A 20,594-nucleotide genomic window follows, 5' to 3' on the forward strand; every position below is an offset into this window, starting at 1 on the left:
CATTTGTGTTGGGTTGTGCATGATGCTTTGTGTGTTTAGTGTTGTGTGGCATGCACATTGTTTCTATGTCAAGACTGCTTAATTTGTCACAGAAGGCCTTGGTATTTTTGCCAGTAAGAACAAACAAACATTGAGAAACCAAGATTAGACTTGGAATTTTTAAAATGCTTAAGGTGTTCCTTACTGAATGGCATTGAGAAACTGTTTGCTGAAGCTTAATTTAGAGTTTCATGACGTGAAAGGCTGTGTATTCCTGCCCTGTGAGCACAACAATAACAGACACTCCTTTCTGTGCTTGTAGGAGATGAGGAGCCCCCAACCATGACCTCCTTCCTCAGTTCTGTGCCCACCATCTGTAAAGCAGAGCTCCACCACAGCCACCTACAGAGTGATGGACTGATGCCTGTGGAGTCATTATAGGGTCTACTGTCTGGACTTGCATTGCCACTTTACTGCCTTGCCTTCCTGCAGATTAATACAGTTCATTTCTCATAGGGAACCCAGAGGTCCCTGCATTGCACAGTTCTGTGTGCCGTATCCCCAGCTCTGAGTTGTCATTGGATACCCCACTTGTCTTGGTCTCCTGATAAAACACCATCGTGCTCTGCTGTGGTAAACAGAAGCATATTCAAAGGCAGACTTCCACGGTTCGGAAGATTGCCCATTCCAGTGGGCCATTTAAAATTGTTCTTCCCAAGCAGCGAGAGTTTCATGACGCCTCCCGATTTGAACGTTGAAATTCTACTCCCTTGGAACTTTCTGTCCTAATGGAAGCCTTCAGACACCCCGCAGCCGGGGATCAAGTCCTCATCCGTGCCATTTTTGTGGTTGCTATTGTGCTTCAAGCTCCATTCTGACTGTTTCTGTTCCAGTTTTGCCATTTGTTTCGCACGCAGATGCATCCTGGAAAGGGCGGTCTTGTCTTGAGCAATACGTGTCACAGGAATCTGTCCCTTCAATTAACTAACTGGCGGAAATGGCGGAATTTTGGCCTTATCCACATCTATCCAATGTGGCTCTGCCTTTTACTGTTCCTGAAGACTTGGCTCGAATCCTAGAAACTCAGGAGGATCTTTCACAAGTAGCCTCTACGATCTGCTGGAAGGTGAATAGCTGAGTGCTAAGTGACCAAAGTTGTTGCACATTTGTGCAGCTCAGTCTTTTTAAGTGTTAGAGGTCAAATACGTGTTTTGTAGGAGTAGCATAAATCACTTGCAGACAGTTTCAGATTGTTGGTTGGTTGCCACTGAAAACCATATCTTCCATTTTTAAATGTGCTTCCATGTTTCTCTTCACTTTCAGAAGTGCTGAATTTGAATACTGCAAGACAATACCATGAGCTAGTGGTAGTTATTAAAGTCCTTACCTTTTTTGAGTTTGTGTATGTGAATGTTTAATTCTTATTTATTGTGTTTTTAAATCAATCCTCTAAAAAAATGCACATACGTATTGTAGGAGCAATGTTACCATTTAATTTAGTTTTAAGGCATTGCTTTAAAAAGAGACTTAATGAAGCACAGCAAGTTGTACGTCTATTTGATTACAGAGATAGGGCATCAGAAATGCTGGTACTCCACATTTATATCTTTGCATTTATTAAGTACACTAAAACAGATATTGTGAGTAGAGCCCTTTTAATATGAATATCTGTAGTTGCGCAAAATGGTAAGACTGTAAAGATGATGAAGTCTGGTATCATTTTGTCATTGGCTTTAAAACTGTTTCCAACTGTAATGCCTACTTCTGGAAATGCTTGTTTCTATTTCTAATAGTTATATAAAATGTCCATCACATAGTTTGAGCTATTTCAGAAATCACAAGCTGGTTTGTATGTTTGTCAACGTTGTATTTGATATTTTGATCCTGTTTTTTAAAATTATATTAGTTTATATTGGTCAAACTTTGAAAAGTGAAATCTGTTTCCTCACTTCTGTATTATTCTGTTAAAGGGAAGTGAATTCGATTTTGAACAGCTCCCCTCATTGAGGTTTGCTCATAGCTCGTGGTGAATTATTCTCAGGATATCTCTGATTTAGTACACTTGATAAATGCACTTGAGTGTTGTAACGTGAAACTACTCTGAAACGAATCACAAACAAACATGTCTGTGCTTTCAAATATGTTTTGAAAAATTGTATTGTGAAGTAAAAAAAAACAGAAAGCTGTTTTTTTTATAATTTTATGGTTTTGAATGAACAAAAAAAAACATCTTCACTTAAATGCCTTAGTCTGAACCAAATCCATAGACCTAAATATTAGATCAGATGGCTGCTGTCATTAGACCATGAGAAAGGAAAAAGGGAAGAAAATAAGAGCCACTTGTTTGTATGTTTAAAATGGTCCACATCTGTATATTTTTTGTATTTTGAAAACTTTGTTCTATTCTTGTGGTTTTTAATAGTTTAGAAAATAGAGGAGGTATTTCTACATTATACACAAACTTTGTACTGTTTTATAGTACCCTAATGTAGGAAGAAAACATCAAATAAAATTTGGATGTCACAAAATGAGTCCTAAGGGGTTTCCTCTTTGAATTACTCTGCTCTGCTGCTGAAGTGTCTTATGGTGTCATTGATGGGAGCCGATTTACTTTTGTTGTGGAGTGTTGCATTTATTTTTAAATGAGTGTTTCTAGAAATCATTGGGGCTTGTATTCAAAACTAAGTGCTTTGAATGCAAGGCCCAGTATGTGAGTTCTGTTTGTTTTAACATCCAGATATGAGCTTTTATAAAAGTATGAGCATTTGTTCATGGAATAATGAGGCCTAAATTAAATCTATCCTGCAAAAGGCGTTTTTACACAAAAAAAGCCTCAGATGGAAAGGTAAGAAACACTTTGAACTTATGTCTTTAAATCTACAAAAAACTGAATCTAATATGTTGATCGTGGTTTCTTGGTTGTTTGGGAAACCCACAAATTGCGCGATTCAGAATAATAAGAAAATTACGCACGACCGCGTAATACTCGACAGTACCATCAATAACGCTTCGAAAAAATATGAGCCGCAGGTAATAACGTGTTTCTGTGGTTCGTAGGTAGCAGATGTATTACCTTTTGCGTCCAGTGGATGGCAGTGAGGGTACGGATGTTTAAAGCACTGTCTTCGGTTTTGAAAGGCAATATACAGAATGAAATACACCTGCACTACAATGAGTAGACATCATGGCTTGTAGAACGATACTGCAGGTTAGGTTTGTCCAAACTACTTTGGCAGTACAATGTGGGTAAATATAAAATGAATGGCCAAGCTCCAATTAAATCCGTCATATGGCATTCATTTCATTCATTTTAATTTTTGGACATTAAAGCATTTTTAAGCTGGCAAATTACGTCAAGTTCGTGGGTCCCGCGGTCTAAAATCTTCAGTAAGTCTTCAATAACAGGATAAATCTGGGTGGGGACGTGTTTGAGCTCTCGGGCAGATTTGTTAATACTACAAGTAGGCTGTCGGGTTAGTAACCACTTAACGCTGGTTTATTACTACGATTTGAATGTTTACCCATATCCATCTCGTTATTGCACGGGTTTTTATTACACAAGTCAAAAAGTTGAAAAGTTTTAAGAAGTTGCACTGAATGAATATATTTTGAAATAAAACATGTCATTCGTTTTTGCAAAGATGACGTGACGTTCTTGGATTTCTGCTGCCCTCTCTCTCTCTCTGTCCCATTCGATAGAAATTAACCAGAGAAATGTTTGCGTCGCTTCCTCAGCGCTGAAGAGTAACATGATATGCCAGATATCACATTGATCCTTTCCTAGCAAGAATCACTGTATATGGGCGGCGCTTTCCCGAGCCGACACGGGTCTCAGATTGAAATGAAGCTAAGCGTGAAACAAAAGCTCTCCTTATTAAAATGCAAAAGAACGATGTCTGATTCGGTAGTAGGTTTTCTTATTTCATGCTAAGGAACAAGAACTCTTAAAATTGGCGACGTTAAGCAGGGAAGCATTTCAGAGTCTTTTACAACTGTCGTTACCATACAGAAAAAACAGGATTTAAACACTGGATGCCTTAGCTCATTTGGTGAGCCCTGAGACTGAGCTTGTTCCATTCTTTGCCTGGTGATATATACAAGAAGAGGTCCAGTCACATGCAGGCAGGGAATGAAAACGATGAAACTACAAGGTACGTTCATTTTCCTTTTTTCTTATTTTTTTTTAAAGCAAAACTATGTAAAGCAAAAGGTTAATTATAGGGGTCTATTCCCTCGGTGTAAGGAAGGAAGGTTGCAGTCTTTTAAAACTGGTTTAAAAGATACAGAGTTATCTTCATAAAGTAAATAGTAAACAGTAAGTAACTTAAGACTCGCGTGACTGTTTTATGAAATACTTAATGATATAGAATAGTAAAAAAAATAATGGTGTTAAATGTATTTAATACTGTAGTATTTGTTACACACAACCTTATAAAGTGTGCAATTACGAGCCTGCTGTCCGAGACAAACCAAGATCTGTGGAACGATCATATGACATGGTATACAGGAATTCGTAACTCCATCATCTCGAATGACATTTGTTTCCGAGTTCGGTGTTTTGCTGTTTGAGAACGTTTCTAGAGTTGCATTGGGTACTGTGAGAAGCCTATGGGAATTCAGCTGGGTTTTTCTGAGGGGAAGCCCATTTGTATTACATTTCCAAACATTGTAAAAGTAATTGAAAAGAACTAGCTGTGCGAGGAGAGAAAAATCCCCATTCTTAATCTTCTCCTGGCTTCTCTTTTTGTCGTTGCAAAGTATTGTGCGCATGGCAGTATGTTCTCTGTTCCTGCAACAGTAGAAAGCTCAAATCTGACTCCTTACCGCATGTCAGGAAGCAGATTCTTTGTACACGTCAAATGTGGAACAGATTTTGTTTTTAACACAAACCTGAATGATAGCTAAGGCACTGCCTGATGGGCACTGCATTTGTATGTTATGACTTACTAAAATCCTTGTCTGTCACTTATATCCTTTTCCCCCTAAAGGTAAAGTTTTAAACAAAGTACAATTTGTAGCAGCTACAGTTACTGCATTGCCTAGAGAGCATGCAGAAATACTTGGTTTGATTCTTCTCCTCTCAGCCTACTGCTGACACCATTGTGCCTGCATGGAATTCTGCAGACAGGAGGACGCATTGGCTGATATTTCGCTGTATGTGTCTCTCCTCTGTTTATACTGTTGCCTCACATCAGCAGATGAACAAACTTCACATGGGTGTGCGTGGAATTTAGGCTCTGGACGGGACACGTTTCTCATTCTGCAAAGGATTGTTTGTTTGTTTTTTTATTTTGTGGCGAGCTGTATTATTTCCAGGGTACGAACCGAGCTGGCCTTGTCGAATCAAAAGCTCAGGAAGCTGAGTGAGCAAGCAGCTGCTGGTATAGGGAGTGTTTGGCAAGCTGGCAATAGGCAGGGGAGTGCTGTGTGTGCAACAGTGGCTGTTGAAATCTCCTTGAAAGAAAAATGCATGTCAAGTCTTTCCTCTAACATTTAAGGTGGATCATATGACTAGAGGAGAGAGAGTCCAAAATAGTCACTGCCTACCAATTCTTTTTTAGAAATGTTGCTGTGGGATTCTTATCTATTTGTTCTTTAAATCCTGTGCGGGAGTTGTCTTTTAATTTGTGTTTGATCTGGAATCCCCTTTTTATAGCTCACCTTAACCCAAATGTAGCTCTGGTGTACACAAGTCTGATGTGAACAGGTGAACAGGTGCTCCCTCTAGTACTGGCTAGATCCTCTTCTACGTGCTTTCATCAGTGCCAAGTGTAGCCAAGCTGTTGGGTTTAGGGGTACAACAGTTGACAGGTACCCCAGACAAATACACAATATCTGGAACACTTTTCTGTACTGTTTCAGGTCGTTTCTATTTGACATTGATCACTGGGAAGACATTTCTAATGTATAACAAAGACCAGAGAGGTATTCTCGTACTTGGTGGAGCTAATTCCTTTCCTCTTTGTCAGAAATACGTTGTTCTAATGTCCAGTGTATGTAAACGTCTTTTCTGCTTATTTTGAAAAGCTTATTGCCGACAAAGTTCTTTCTTATGAAGGACGAAGTCTTTCAGGGGCACGTGCTAAATTTGTTCTGCCGTAGTGTGATCCACGCTTGGTTGCTGTGATCTCCTAGCAGTGCTTGGATATATGGTCAACCTGGCTTGGTTTAGACGTGGAGGCAGGAAGACCACCTGATAATGTGGTGGAGAGAGGGGGCCATTTTAAAGATTGTTGGAAATACTTCACTTAGACTTTTTATGAGTGTGTATAATTTGCACCATTACGCCTCTCGCCGAAGTGTGAAACATCACTATTTAACAGGAATATTTTTTTTTCCATTTGAACAGTCACTGAACTTTGCTCTTGGACTTGCTGATTGTGCTGATCCCCTGCTGTCATTGATTCCAGCTTACATTGCTTTTTATGCACATTGCTCACACCCAACCTACTCAACTCCCAACCGCTATGCTCAGTAGATTGAGACTTGTGAGGTTTCCAATGTACTGTAGAAATGACAGTGTTGAAGGGGAACTGCAATGCTATTTTTATATTTCAGGATTAGACAGAATCGGCAGCAATGAGTGCTTTTCAAACCACAATAAAAGTAAAATGTACCCAGTAACGTATACAACCTCCAATTTATATCACAAAATAGATTAAAATTCCAGGTATGCGCAGCGCCATGTTCTGTGGTTAAGAACGAGGCAACAAAACGTCCAGTGACATGATGCAGCCCTATTACATTGTGAAGAAGCGGGCTTGTGAATACATCTCTTTTAATCCGATAGAAATGTCGATCTTGATTTCAAGACGGTTTTGCCAACAAATAGCACTACTTAGTTGTTAACTCTGCATGTTAATGATGTTGGAACATTTCTGTGGTGAAATGTCTACTGCACAACCTGTACTTATTCACTTGTCCATCACATTGTATTAGTCATTACAGTGACTAGTGAGCAGGAAGGGCTGCATCATGTCTCAATTCATGGGAACTCAAATGAGAGTTTGCGCCAACATGGTGACTTACAGTGCTTTCACAAAGTTCACAATTTTGTGCTAAATTCAAAATTTGTAAAAAAATTCCATAACATCAAGTACAGTAATTTATTTTGTTACCAAGATCTAATAACTGGTCTGAGAAATTGGAACTGGCGTTCCCCTCTAAGCCCTCTTTCTTTCAGAATTATTTTAATTTTCTAGGAGGAACGAAACATTATTTGAGTTCTGGATGAGCTATTGGGTTTAATGTGTAATTAAAGGCCTACATGCATCCAAATAAAGATAAACATCATATTGATCTCTTCGCTTAGTTGGAAAACTGATGTGGTTGTAGTTATTTGATCTTGCTGCACTTTGAAATGTTATGGTATGTTGCTGGTAGACACACCTTAATACCAAACCTGATTCATGGGCCTCATAAAAAGCAGTGTTACAGACTGAAACTCCAGTTAAAAGGCATTTTAAGGATCACAATACATAGGTAAAGTTGACAATGTCGCCAATAAAAGCAGTTGTCTTCCCAAGGCAGTTCATTTACTGATTTTTAAACTAACAACTAAATCTATATTTAAGCACTGGCAAGCCATTTCATTTTTTACTGTGTGTTGCATGTCACATTGGGTACCTGTGGGATGTCCCTCCCATTGTGGTCTGTCTCGCTTAAAAAATATGCTGAACTTAAATTTGAAAGCAGAATGAAGGATTACATAATGAAATGCTGTATGTGGAACACAATTTGAAGTGGGGACAAACTGCTGATAGTTTTGCCTTGCAGGGCCTGTTGCTCGTGCTACTGCTGAAGGCTGATATTTATACTAGGTGGACAGAAGTTTTACAGGGTGACAGAACAGCTCAACTATATATGGGTAGGCTACTGCCAGGGCACCAATACACATTTTGCTTATTTCACATCCCTTCATCCCACTCTGACACAAAAGCAAATTAACACACCAGCTGAAACAAACAGAACCCTGCAGCATACTGTAGGTTTTAGCCTGCCCAAACATTGAACATCTATCCTAATGACGTACTGAAGCATTTTTTCCAGAGGCCTGAGGAGAAAATGTTCTACCACAGCTTCTTTAGTACCTGACTGATGTGTTCACAAGCTAATCTTATCAATCCAACCGCAGCTGTGCTTTGGCATGGCTTTGGCACTGTTCAGAAAATGTGTTATTGAGAAGCATTTTTGTCCTTAATAAAGGCAAAACTGATTTGTTCCTGTCACTGACAGAAGCAATGACCTACAACTACTAAATCAAGCCATAGAATAAGTAAACCCATGTGACGTGATGGCTGAGTTTTATTGTTTCACCCCTCAGTCATGAGAAGTGAAACAGTTCTTGGTCAGCACTGAAACCTGGAAGGTCCCCTTTTCCACAATGATTTGCTGTGAAAAAAAGTAGCTTTCATTTTGCTTCATAACAGCAACAATATATTGGACATCAAGAGACGTGTAGTTCAGGTGGGTAGCTGCGTCAGCATGCATAGGCTGCAAAGGAACAAGTAATAGGTTTATTCCATGCTGAAAAAAAGAAGAAAGAAAACACAATGTTTCGGCTGTGGAGCCTTCTTCAGTGTGTGAGAAAGAAAAGGCAGTAAGCAAAGGTAATGTAGCGAGAGAAAAAAGGCTGGGAGAGAGGAGGAGCGAGAGGTGGGAGCAGGGGACAGAAGAAAGAGAGGCCAATCAAGAGGTGTGTAGTCAGGATAGGTGTAGAGAGGTGTGAAATGAAACCTCCAATGAATAAAGAAAATGTAGAAGAAAAGTAGTCGGAAAACCGTCTTTGAGAACACAGACGGAGAGATTAGATCAAGATCAGTCAAAAGACATGATTGATGTACCTATGCAGTGTGAGGCAGCCTCCACTGTGATGAATAAGAAAGTCATTGTTTGTCTGCTGACTTTTTTTGTGTGAACAATGAAAAAGCTAGGTTACAACACAATCGTAGTGACACAAACTCTTCAAAATGTATGGTCATAGCAAAAACGAAAAATATGTCAACTAGACCTTCATGAAAATTGAGCCAACTTACAATAAAAATAGAGGTGTTGTGAATCATAATTTGGTTTAATTTATTTATGCAGGTTTTTAAGCTGGGCAAATGGTGATTTTTAAAATATTTAATAGTTGTCTGTGATCAGGTTGTCCTGTGTCAGGTTTGCATGCATTGTTTCCCTGACTTTAGAACTGGTGACTTTGCCTGGAAAGGATTTGGACAGGTAAACAGCTTTCTCCTTCGAGGGAGTTGTACAGCTACAGAGATCCAGTGACTCATTCCACTGGTGCCTGGACAAACAGTAGAAACAAAGAGGCTGGACAGCAACACAGTTAAGAGCTCACTGTTCTTCATTACATGCTGGTCTTTGACCTGTCATGGCTAATAGGACTATAAAGTGGGTGGTATGGCAAGAGCTTGTTTTGAAATTTACTGAAATGTATAGTTTTCCTGTAACCCAACCACCACTCTTCAATTTTTAAAATGTATAAATATGAAGAGCTTCTGATGTCTTTCGGAACCTGTTTTCCACTTATCTCCTAATACCTCCCTAGTTAAAGTACTGGCAATTGTTTTTCTTTGCTTGTACCTTCAAGGGGCTGAAGGCATTGTACAGTTGTATTCTAGGAAAACAAAGGAAGCATGTGATCTTTTTCTGTAAGACGCCTCAGTGTCTTAAAGCTCGAAGAGACGGGGACTTAAACAGTTGAACATGTGGTTTGTGAAGCAATGTTGACCCTTTGGGACACCAAAGCAAAGGAAAAACTGCCTGGCCCCCTTTTTTAATGCCGCCATGCAGTTAACGTGTAACCAGAGCCTGTTGTTTAACAGGATATACTACCTGCCATTTGTCAAAAGCCTGGATACTGGTGAGCGGGTTAGGTAAAAGGTCATCTTTAATTCCTAGTAATTTGTGGAAATCTCATCTCCCACAGCTGAGGGAAATACCTCGGCAACATATCAGGAAGACCGTCCCCCCACTTCCAGTGCGGATAATTTTTAAAAGAGACGGGCACTTCATGTTTTCTTTAGAAACTCTTTAAGGCAGTTTTAAGCACCCAGCTGGATGCTCTGTTTCCTGCTTTGGTAGATTAACTCCCTTGGGTCATGTGCATCATCATGTCTCTCCAGGTCCTGTCTTTCCTTTTGGTTCATTTTGTCACAGCGTGAAGTTTTTTAGTCACCTGTATTCTGCACCACTGTGAGCTGAGATGCTACGGTAATGTACACAGGGTGTGTGTAGGAGGCAGGAAGTATTGGTGGCGGTCAGCTGGCTGCCGTAGTGTTCACATTGACCAGGTCAAGTGGAAGTCTGAAATCCACTGAATACAGTAAAGAATATTCTTCTGCTGTCACACACCCTCTCAGCACTGCGGGATTGAGATTTCTCCTCAGCGGCTAGACCTGCACGGGCACTTCTGTTCTCCCTGGTGTGGCGATGGGAGTTTGTGAGCCCTCAGAAGGTCACAAGCTAGAGAAGTTTGAGGAACAGAAAGACAGGGGGATCCCACAGGCCCCTGACACTGCTTCAGACTCATATGAACCCATGAACAGGAATCCACTGGATTGTCCCATGGTATTTTGTGAAAAACACACGCATTGTGAATTATTTTAGGGACATATGTGTGTGCTTGCATACTGTAGGTCATGAAGAGTATCTTAAGGAGGTTGAATCCTTTTGTGCACTAGTTCTTTTACATGGTGTAGAGAGGATGACTGGTGAACAGAACAGTACTGAAATTTATCCAGGAATTGCTAGTGCAGACTTCTGCCATTATTCTTGTTCCTGCTGCTTTGGAGTTTACATATTATATTGAGCTGCAAACTAAGAACACTATTAAATTTTTGGTTCTCCCATTTTCCCATTTGTTTTCTATGCCTAAATGCTTTTAAGGGCTTCCAGAATTTTAAGTGAAATTCCATTAGAATCTTTTATATTCAGTATATGCATCCCCCTTGAATTATGTGAAGCATCCTCTCTGCTTAAAGGGGAACTGCAGTCCCTGTTATTAAATCTCAGTAACAAAATAAATTAATTGACATTATAGAAAAAAATGACACATTTTAAATTAAGTAAAAAAATCTTTAACTTTGTAATAGTACTGTTAATCACTGTGTTGTGGTAAGCGTTGCATTCAAGTTCCTATGAATTGCGACGTGATGCGGGCCCTTCCTGCTCAGTAGTCACTGTAGTGACTAATGTAATGTGATGGACTAGCGAATAAGCACAGGTTGTGCAGCAGACTTAATTGGATTAATAGAGGTGTATTCTCAAGCCTGCTTCTTTACAATATGATAAGGCCACATCACATTACCGGAAGATTAGTTGCCTCATTCTGAATCGCGCTGCGCATAACTGTTTCACCAATACTTAAGAATGTACTCTGGAACAAGCCAGGACCTACAGAATAATGTATAAGGTGCACTTGTTACTTAATCAATGTTGCTAGCTATTTGCATTTGTTAACTCTGTTGAATGGCCATCAGTGTTAGTTTTATTTTGCTAAATTGTCACCCAGTCTTGCTAACAGCAAGAAATGTGAAATAAAATTAACATTTTATTACATTACTTCATTAAATGTAGTATTTATAGTCCATGGAAACAAATCTGCTTCTATGTAATTAGTAATGCCAACACACTCTGACAGTATTAAAGTTCACTCTGTCAATCTGTAATGTAATGTAGCCAGTGGGATCGGTTATTGTTAGTGTAACTTAGTGATAGAGATCTGTTTAAAACCTGACTGTTTAAAAAATCTACATTGGAATGATGATCTAGCAATGGAAATTTGTCCTATTTTATAGCTGGGATGGCTGGGTGGCTAAAGGGAGCTATTCTGCATGCTTCCTGCCCATCAATCATCCACTGATTGCAGGAGTGAGTCCAGACATCATGCTGGATGCACAGGACAAATTAGTTAGCAGGTTGTTCCATGTGGACTGGGAGGTACTGAGGTTTTTGAAGAAACATCTTGAATAAGATGAGACTGGTTTCTTCTCCAGAAGTTTTTTCCTTCCTCTTTGCTAGCTGCTTTGACAAAATGTCAGAAATGATTTCCGTCAGCCCTAGTCTGTTTTGAATTTTCATTTTTATGGCTTTTTTCCCTCTAAACCTTTGTGTTATTGGAAAGTGTGAGTGGGTCCCTAGGGTCTTGGCTGACTCACAGTTAGGCAGTGCCTCACAAGCCCATTATAGCTCTGATAGGGGGGCAGTGTAAATACAACAGCAGCACTAAAGGAATTTTCACACTTTGACAGGTTAAAAGAACTGAATCTCTTTAGTCTTAAGTAGAGAAGACTACAAGAGGACGTAAGTACAAACTATGGAGATATGAATTTTAATTTAAATTGTCCATAGCAGTCACATTTACAGTAGCTTGGTTTTCTGGTTTTCTGGTTCTTTGTCTCAAACTTTAACTCCTCCTTCCTGTGCCGTATTTATGTTTCCCTCATTAATGATCTCTGAAGGTCTGCTCAGTGCACAGCTGAGTTCTCACTGTGAATCATCGCACTGCAGCAGTCTGTGTCACTCCACAGTTGTGACCTGATTTAGTCATGATGAAAATGTAGCCATCAAGGATAGTGAAGTAGCCTGTTGACCAGCCACGAACGTTGAATTGGTTGCGCTGTTTTCCAAGACCAGAATTCCAGACCCCCTTCGTGGAAAAACTAAGATACTTTTTTGCTATTTTGTCACAATTGGTGTAGGTTGTGCGACGTCTGACTGATACACTATATTGTGGCTGAAAGTTTTGCTTGCTCAGAAAGCGCTGCCCAGACTCTGGCCTCACTGCTCCACACTGTGGGCTGTGCTGCAGCTGGTGAGAGGAGCAGGTGCTGGGGATGAAAAGACAGGAAAGAACCCTGCTGTCTAAAAACCGACAGGCCTGTGACATCTCCCCCCCTTCCCCCCCACTGCCCCTTTCTTAATCTTGTACTACTCCTGCCTCTTCCCAATTCAAGTATATAGCTGTTATTGAAGCTTGAAAACAAACTTGTTCGAAAAACAAACCCATAGATGTGCAGCTCAAAAAAAAGTTAAAGAACTGTCAGATCGAAGAAGAATTTTTATACCTGCCATATATTTTATTGCAAAATGAAAAATACAGAGTAAATACCTGATAAATAGAATAGACACACAGGACACTCTGTGAGGCTAAACTAACACTCTAACTGTTCTTCATCTTCCATCGTACATTACAGATGTAATCCAGTTTCAAGGCCTGCGGGGAATATGTAGTTTTCTTCTGGATGTGACACAGTAATGACAATGTTTGAAGATGATGGGACTAGTGCATCAAAGAATAGTTGTTCACAAACACTGTATACAGTTGCAAGAAAAAGGCTGTGAACCCTTTGTTTAAACAATGTGTTCAGTACTGACAAGAAGACGTACAATTGTTTGTGTGTTATAAGTTTAAGCAGATTGTGTTTGTCTATTATTGTGACTTAGTTGAAGATCCGACCACATGTTTATGAGTAATTAATGCAGAAATCCAGGTAATTCCAAAGGGTTCACAGACTCTTGCAACTGTATAGTATATGGGTGGTGTGAATTAACTGCACAGTGGAAATAACACAACCAGCCATGACCAGCATCAGCGATCAGTGCTCTTTGTTATATCAATGTACATTAACCCCTGGAGCCAATGCAAAAGAGGTCACAGACATCGAACTGTATAGGCTTTTACCGTAATCCAGGACTTTCTGTGGCTTTTTCTGCCTGAAACATGAGACTGGATTCTTTGAAATGGACTCTTTGCTGATGCTGAAGTGGACGTGGGCTGCTGATGACAAAGGGCGTTAGTGGGGATCCGTGTAGCTCACATTTCAGAATGGCTTTGTTGACACTTATTATCCCGATTCAGTTGGATATACTTCATTTTTGCACAGGCTTGACTACACAGTGACACATTTCAGGGGCTGTGGTTCTTGCTGTTCCTCCATACTTGTGTTTGATTCTGGAATGTTTTGTAAGTATGGCAAACAGCGGTCTAGACAGTGCAAACAGGAACAGCAACATGCATCACAGGGTGAACAGATAAGAGACAAAAAACAAGCCCTGTTTTTAATCTGATTTAATTTAGAATATCGTTCAGGGTCAATTTATAATGCCTTCACTCCTCACAGTGTGGAAAGTGTATTTGAAGATCAAACTTTTAATTAAGGTTAAAAAACTGGCTTCTTTGTTGGAAATGTTTGTCTTTGTTATATCGTTGCACTGCAGTGTAAAATAAATTTACGTAATAAAGCTTGAATTGAATGCAAAATTAATTTGGTGGGTTTGAAAATAAGAAAGACGGCAGCTTCAGCAGCTACTGCCAGGGGGCGCTCTTTACCAACTCTTTGCCACGAGTTGGAGGCTATTTTGCATGAAACATAATTGTCGTGAGTAATAGTAGTCAAAGAAATTTGTATAATTTTTTAGAGTTCTGCACTCTTTCAGTTTTGTTTTCTGTATTAACTACTTTTAGAGTTTGGACTGAATCTGATACTCTGTAACACCATAAGCCTGGTGTTAGTGAAGCAGGGATTTAGCTGGAGTTTTAAGAGAGAGAGAACAGTGAAGTGTGGACAGAGAAGATTAGAGCGAGGCTATTAGAGACCTGCAAACTGTACAGAATGCGCGTCTTTAGGAAAAAAGAGTTAAGCACTTAACTAAGACACTAAGCACTAAGACATCTGCTTTTAAGACAGTATTTTTTGTTTTCGTTCCAACTTGTTGAATAATCTGGACCGTATGTTCTGTAATTAAAGTACATTGTCAGGAAGTTTAAAGGCCACTAGGAATGGAGTTGCCCCCTTAAGCCCTGACAGAAGAGGGAAATAGGGAAATCTGATGCGCAACAGGTGCTCAAACAGACAGTGACAACGGTCACGCCAACAGGACTCCACATCCCCTCCCATGAGCCTGTGCAGGGACACCCATGAAGGAGGGGGTACACTTCAACAGAATCTGGGACCCAGGACTTCCTCCATCAAAGTCCATGCTCTCTGCATCATCCCATACATATCAGCACTCATACAGCTCAGCAAGCCCTGGCAATTTCATTGTGCCCAATGTCCTGGCTTGGACATGTAACTGCTACAGTTCCTAGGCACTAGGGTTATATTTTTTTGTATGTGTTGTATTTAAAGTGCAGCAGTCTTTGTGGTAGGAGACTGCCAGTGTTTTCCTGTTACTTCATGTTCGCTGTACCCTATCCTGCACAGTATGTTCACCGTTTAGTCGTGAATTGAGCCAAAGTTCTTATCCAGACCTTTCTTAAAGGAAGCCAGGGTTTTGGCTTCAGAATCATGTCTGTATAGCTTGTTCCACACTCCCACAACCCTCTGTGTAAAGAGATGCCTTCAAGGGTAAGTTTTAAATTCATTTCTTAGTTTCCACTCATAAACTCTGGTTTCTTGTTTCTCTGTTTACTCTGACAACTGACTCTTTGTCAGTTCTTCATGTCTTCTCGAAGTCGTATGTGTTCATGACTAAAGCAATTATTTAAATAATAAAATATAAATGGGTATACCTGGTTACTTTTCTTAGGACCAGTTCTTGAGTAGCAATATCATCTTAAGTTTGCAACCAAAATTTTGCACAATTTTAAAAATTATATCATATCAATACAATATTTAACTTATCTTCATTTGAAGTCTGTACTTTACCTATTTTAAGATTTTAATCCTATTGTCTCCTGTCTTATATTTATAGCTCACATTTTATTTTTTGTGCAGGTGTCCTTATCCAACAGGACATTTGCACAATAAAAAACAAGTAAACAAAATGTCATCCATTATTTTTCAATATATACAAGGATTACTGTCTGTGTGTAATTCTCTGCGCCTGCCTATATAATCTGCTGGGCATGTGCAGAGACCTAATGTAGCTTTAAGATTTTTTAAATTATTTTTTCTGCTGCTACTGTGTTTGCTTCTTGTCTAGTCATCTGCAAATCTGACACGTGTTCTGCAGAATCTAGATCATTGATAAAAACTGATAAGAACGGCAGTTCCACCACAGATATGTGTGATAAATGACACATTTCTGTGTATTAACTATGGTCAATTTGTCAACTTTGCCTGATTTGGCATAAGTGTGGCATAATCTCAGTAAGTATCAGTGTTTGCCTGGTAAAATCCTGCTTCTATACAGAAAAGAAATAACACTCTCATAAAACAAAGTGGTCATAATCAGCTGCAGACTTTTTGAAGTGGCAGAGCTTGTCAGTAATTACCTAACCCAGAGAAAAGTCAGTCATAATAACAGTCTTGTGATTTTCTTTGCTAAGAGATGATGATAATGTTTCTCTTTTAATAATTTAACCTCATGTTTCTCTTTAATCACTGAGGGAACTTGGATAAACCACACCAGTAATGGACCTAGTATAATGTTGGGATTTCCCAATGAAAATGATGTCCAAGTTGTCCTTTGCCAGCTCTAAAGCTGGTATTCATTCTCACACACTCATACACCATTACCTCACCGTCTGTTGTCATGAACTCGTCCCTGTAGCAGCAGAGCTGTTCGATCGGTCTGCTCTGGGGCAGAGTCAGGAGCTGCGGTATCCATGGCGACGTGTGTTTGATTTAAATGGCAACCAAACAGCAATGGAGGAAACAGGTGAGGAGGGGAGGGTGGCCAGAGCTTCCTGCCGTAAGTGATGTTATATAAAGTCCGGATGTGAGGCCAGGCCCGCAAGCTCTCTGTGTTTCTCGCCATTCCCCTGTGAGAGCGCAGCCCCACCCACTGTTTCCCAGCTGAGTATGACTGTGCCTGTGGAAAATAGGTTGAGTTCATAATAGTGAGGTTTCTTCATTGTGCTCTTCCGGTTTGTGTTTCATTTCTGACTTGCTGACTTTTTGAGGTTTTACATCAGTAGATGTCGTCTAATGGTTTGCCTCTGGTGTTAAATTGCCCCTTGACCTTTTGAAGTTCCATGACTATACGTCTTGTTTGCAGAAAAGGGACTTATGATCATTTCAACAACCGTATAAATTTGGTCTTGTGATTAATAATAAGCAGGAAATGTACTCATCAAGCAGACTAGTTACTCAAACAGTCAATCAGAAATGAGCCCACAGCCTTTATTGATGAAATTGTAGATCACCGTCTCATTTCTGCTTTGTTGACACTTTATTCAGGACAAGAAAAACTCTGCTTACTTTTTTTTAAAGCTCTTTGTAGATTAACCTTGCCCCCAGCTATGTTTCCTTATGAAAGGAACTGCTTTTTACTTCTGTACTTTGAAAATTCCAAAACCACATTAAAGACTTTTAAATAAATCAAGTTACTCAGCTAGCATACAAAATCTAGCATGTTGGATTATCTGATAAGAGTACAAAGGTACCTTCTACAGTCTGCATATTGTCCAGCATACTGTACCTATATTCTATTATAACTTACTAGGCATGGACTATTATGAAACCTCTTTAATGATATCCGCTGTATGTTTAAAATTATACATCCCAATTTGAAGAAATTAATTCTTAGAAAAAATTATATTTTGCCTTCTTTACATTCTTTCTAATCAATTGTTGTGTTGCCAGCTTTTTTCTCCTTTAAACCTCCAAAGGTCTTATAATCTTCAAGGTGAAACCTAGATTAATCGTGGTCATCTGCCAGGTGTGTGGGTAGTGTCAATCTGAATTTTGTTTAAGTTTGTTCTGCGTGCGTGACAGAAGAAGCATCTCTTTAGTAAAATGAGTGCTATAAATGTTAAATCATTAAAACATTAATTAAAACAAGCAAGGTACTGTTAAGTCTGTTTGGCGGCATTTTGAGAGTTCAGAAATGAAAACAGTGTAAAGACAGAGAAAGGAAACATGCTCCAGCAAAGTTTTAGGGCAGAGAGAGAAACCTAGAGCAACTGGGTTCTCTAAGGATCACAATATCTGATAGCCCTACTGCTGGCATCAGTAGCACAGTGAATCCTTTCATACACCACACCACAATCATACCAATCTGTTACCTTCCAAGCCCTGCCTTTTCTTTCCCAACCTACTCTAGTTAAAGAACCCCGTCTGGAGCTTGTTTCGATTCACCCTTCTCACCTGAGCACAAAACAAATTAGTTCTGTAGCTGACTTGCGTATTATAGGTGGATAACGGGTGGAAGATCGACTTCGGACAGTTTTGTGGGTGGGATCGTCTCTCTAAAACGATGCTAAATCTGGGAACCAGCTACAGTCTGAAAAAATGTGTTTTTGATATGAGGGAAAAGTTTGAAGAAGAGTGGCGCAGTGCGGTGAACTGTTTGTTGTGCCGGTATTTTTAGAGTCCTGTCCTTTCTTAAGTTCTTAAGAAGGCTCTGGCTTGCTCCCAGTCTCTCTTCTGGAAAACAAGAGAACACTGTGACCAGCTGGTTCTGATCTGCAGCCGCACAGAGCCTAGCTAGGCCAGCAGGCATGGGATGGAGTTACACAACCCCACTGACTTCCAGCAATAAATAACAAGCTGAGGTTTCTCCTCCTTTGTTTAGTGGAAATACGAGGTCACTCTGAAACCCACCACAATGCTAAAGGCACAGGGTCATGGGGGCTAATCCAGATGTCATGGATGCACTAGGTTGTGGCACAGTGTGTGCAATGATAATAACAAGGCTTTGAATGTAAAATACAGTTGAAGAGCATCTGTGTTTGCAGTACAGTGGACTGGTGCCCTATCGAGGGTGTACGTATTGGATGACGCATTTAGAAAATGGAAGGAAGGTGATTGATTACCCGTTCCAAATAGACTAGCCTTGCACCACATGCACACATAAATGCATTTTGTTATGCAAGTACCATGTTCTCATTTCTTGTGGGCTTCAGCGTAAATAATGCTGCAGGCTAGGATTTATTATTGGTGCTATGGTTGTATTAATTTATGTTTCTGAATCTATGTGCTGCTGTTACACATTGCAGCCTGTGGGTGGCATCTGGATTCAAGTGAGAGCTGAGGCAGTGCTGTGGTTTGAGAGCTCCTTTTCCAAATTCACAAGACAGTTTTTTTTCTCCTTTTTATACATTTCCTGTAAAATATGAGCATACCCTTCTTCTATGTTGAGTACAAAAAAAAACCCAAAGTACGTCTTGAGAAAGACCTCATGTCCTACAACGTGTTCTCAGGCCATGAGTAGTGCAGCTGATGTAATTTATCTTCTGCTAATATCTAATTATTTGCTTGATGCATATCTATGACTTGGATTTTCTCTCATTTCTCTAATTTTTTTTCTGTGCTGATTCGCTGTTCATTGCCATTCAGTGCTGTGTTGTGCTGTAGTTTTTGAAAATAATTTTGATTTTGTGTGGTGTTAGAGTGAAGTCAGCTATGAGATAAGGGCAAATATTTTAATTTCTTAATTTCTGACATAACCACACAACCCCGAACAAAATGGGATAAATCATTCTAGCAATGTTTTTCAATTTGGTGTGACTTATTTAAAAATGATAACCAGAAGATTAGTACGATTTGTAATGTCTGTGAAATGTTATATAAAAATAATCAAGTGGATCATCTGAAGAATTCATATAAAATAATGGGGTTTTAATATTTGAAATAGTGTGCGATTGTCAGTCCTTGAGTATTTATAAGGGAAAAATTACACAACACAGCAAATCAAGTAGAAAAGTGGGGAAAAAAACTTTTCACATCTCTATCTTTCACATTTTTAATGATAAAGAATAACTAATAATGACAATTATCACTATTGCATTTCTATAGCACTTTACCATAAATGTAAAGCACTTTCAGCTCAAAAGATCCCAAGGTGCTTTACATTTATTGCATTGCACAATTTAGACAGGATCTCTCCCATCCAAATGCAGTGTTCCCAGCTGTCGATATAGTGGGGCACTGGTCTGGAAATTATGAATCAGGGAGAAGATGCTTACTGGTCCACTAACACCACTTACCACAGGCAGTCTGGTTTTCTTTGGAGGTCAGACTTCTCAGTACTGGTTAGATCCTGCCTTGCTTCACTTCAGATGAAAAGATCAGGCTTCTGGGTGATAAAGCAACTGTTAAAACCAAGCAAACCATAAAACTCTATCAAAAGGTTTACATATAATATGTGTAATCCTTATGTGCAAGTGGTGTGCCATAGGTACTGGTGTCCTTTCCTACTTTTGTTGTTGCTGTTGTCAAACCCTAGACTGTTACAAACACTCAAAAGAGGTTTCTGTCTCTGTCAGGGTCCTCTGAGAAGAAGGCCCGCTGTCAGAACACTCTGAGAAACCTTGTTTAGTTTTAAACCGAATTAAAAATAACTCTTTAGCTGTGGCTGACTGAACTGTCACTCCGTTGTTGTAAACTGCAATTGCACTGACCTGCAACCATGAGCCATAGAACTGATTTTAATAAGCAGTTTGAGCAAAGTTGTGTCCTCAAATGTATCCTCTGAAAATGAAGCAGTGGCAGGTGGTTTGTGGAGGTCTATATTAATTTTAAAAAAATGTTTCCCATTTCTTTAACTATAGTAAAATAGTATCAGGGCAGCAGTGGGTGTATGTGTACTCCATAGCTGTGAAGCATTTTCTGTCAATGACCTGTTGTTGTTATTCTTTTAAAAATGATATCAGACAATTTTTTTTAGTTATCTAACACAGCTTTTGAATGTTTCTGGGTATCAGCTGAGCCTGATACAGT

The 20,594-nt window shown here is 39.5% G+C and overlaps 2 protein-coding genes across 2 annotated transcripts in view; both read left to right on the plus strand.

Annotated features, from left to right (window-relative positions):
• il17rd (interleukin 17 receptor D) overlaps positions 1-2,504 on the plus strand; it is a 37,592-nt gene extending 35,088 nt beyond the window's left edge. The window contains exon 13 of the mRNA XM_015347910.2: positions 302-2,504. Coding sequence (XP_015203396.2) covers positions 302-420 — 119 coding nt within the window. The 3' untranslated portion in view covers positions 421-2,504. The remainder of the gene's footprint in view (positions 1-301) is intronic.
• Positions 2,505-3,809: 1,305 nt separating this feature from the next.
• The window catches only part of arhgef3 (Rho guanine nucleotide exchange factor (GEF) 3), a 103,176-nt gene continuing 86,391 nt past the window's right edge, over positions 3,810-20,594 (plus strand). Inside the window, exon 1 of the mRNA XM_015347975.2 lies at positions 3,810-4,130. Coding sequence (XP_015203461.2) covers positions 4,096-4,130 — 35 coding nt within the window. The 5' untranslated portion in view covers positions 3,810-4,095. The remainder of the gene's footprint in view (positions 4,131-20,594) is intronic.

This window comes from Lepisosteus oculatus, chromosome 4, assembly GCF_040954835.1.
Source record: "Lepisosteus oculatus isolate fLepOcu1 chromosome 4, fLepOcu1.hap2, whole genome shotgun sequence".
Taxonomy (NCBI): domain Eukaryota; kingdom Metazoa; phylum Chordata; class Actinopteri; order Semionotiformes; family Lepisosteidae; genus Lepisosteus; species Lepisosteus oculatus.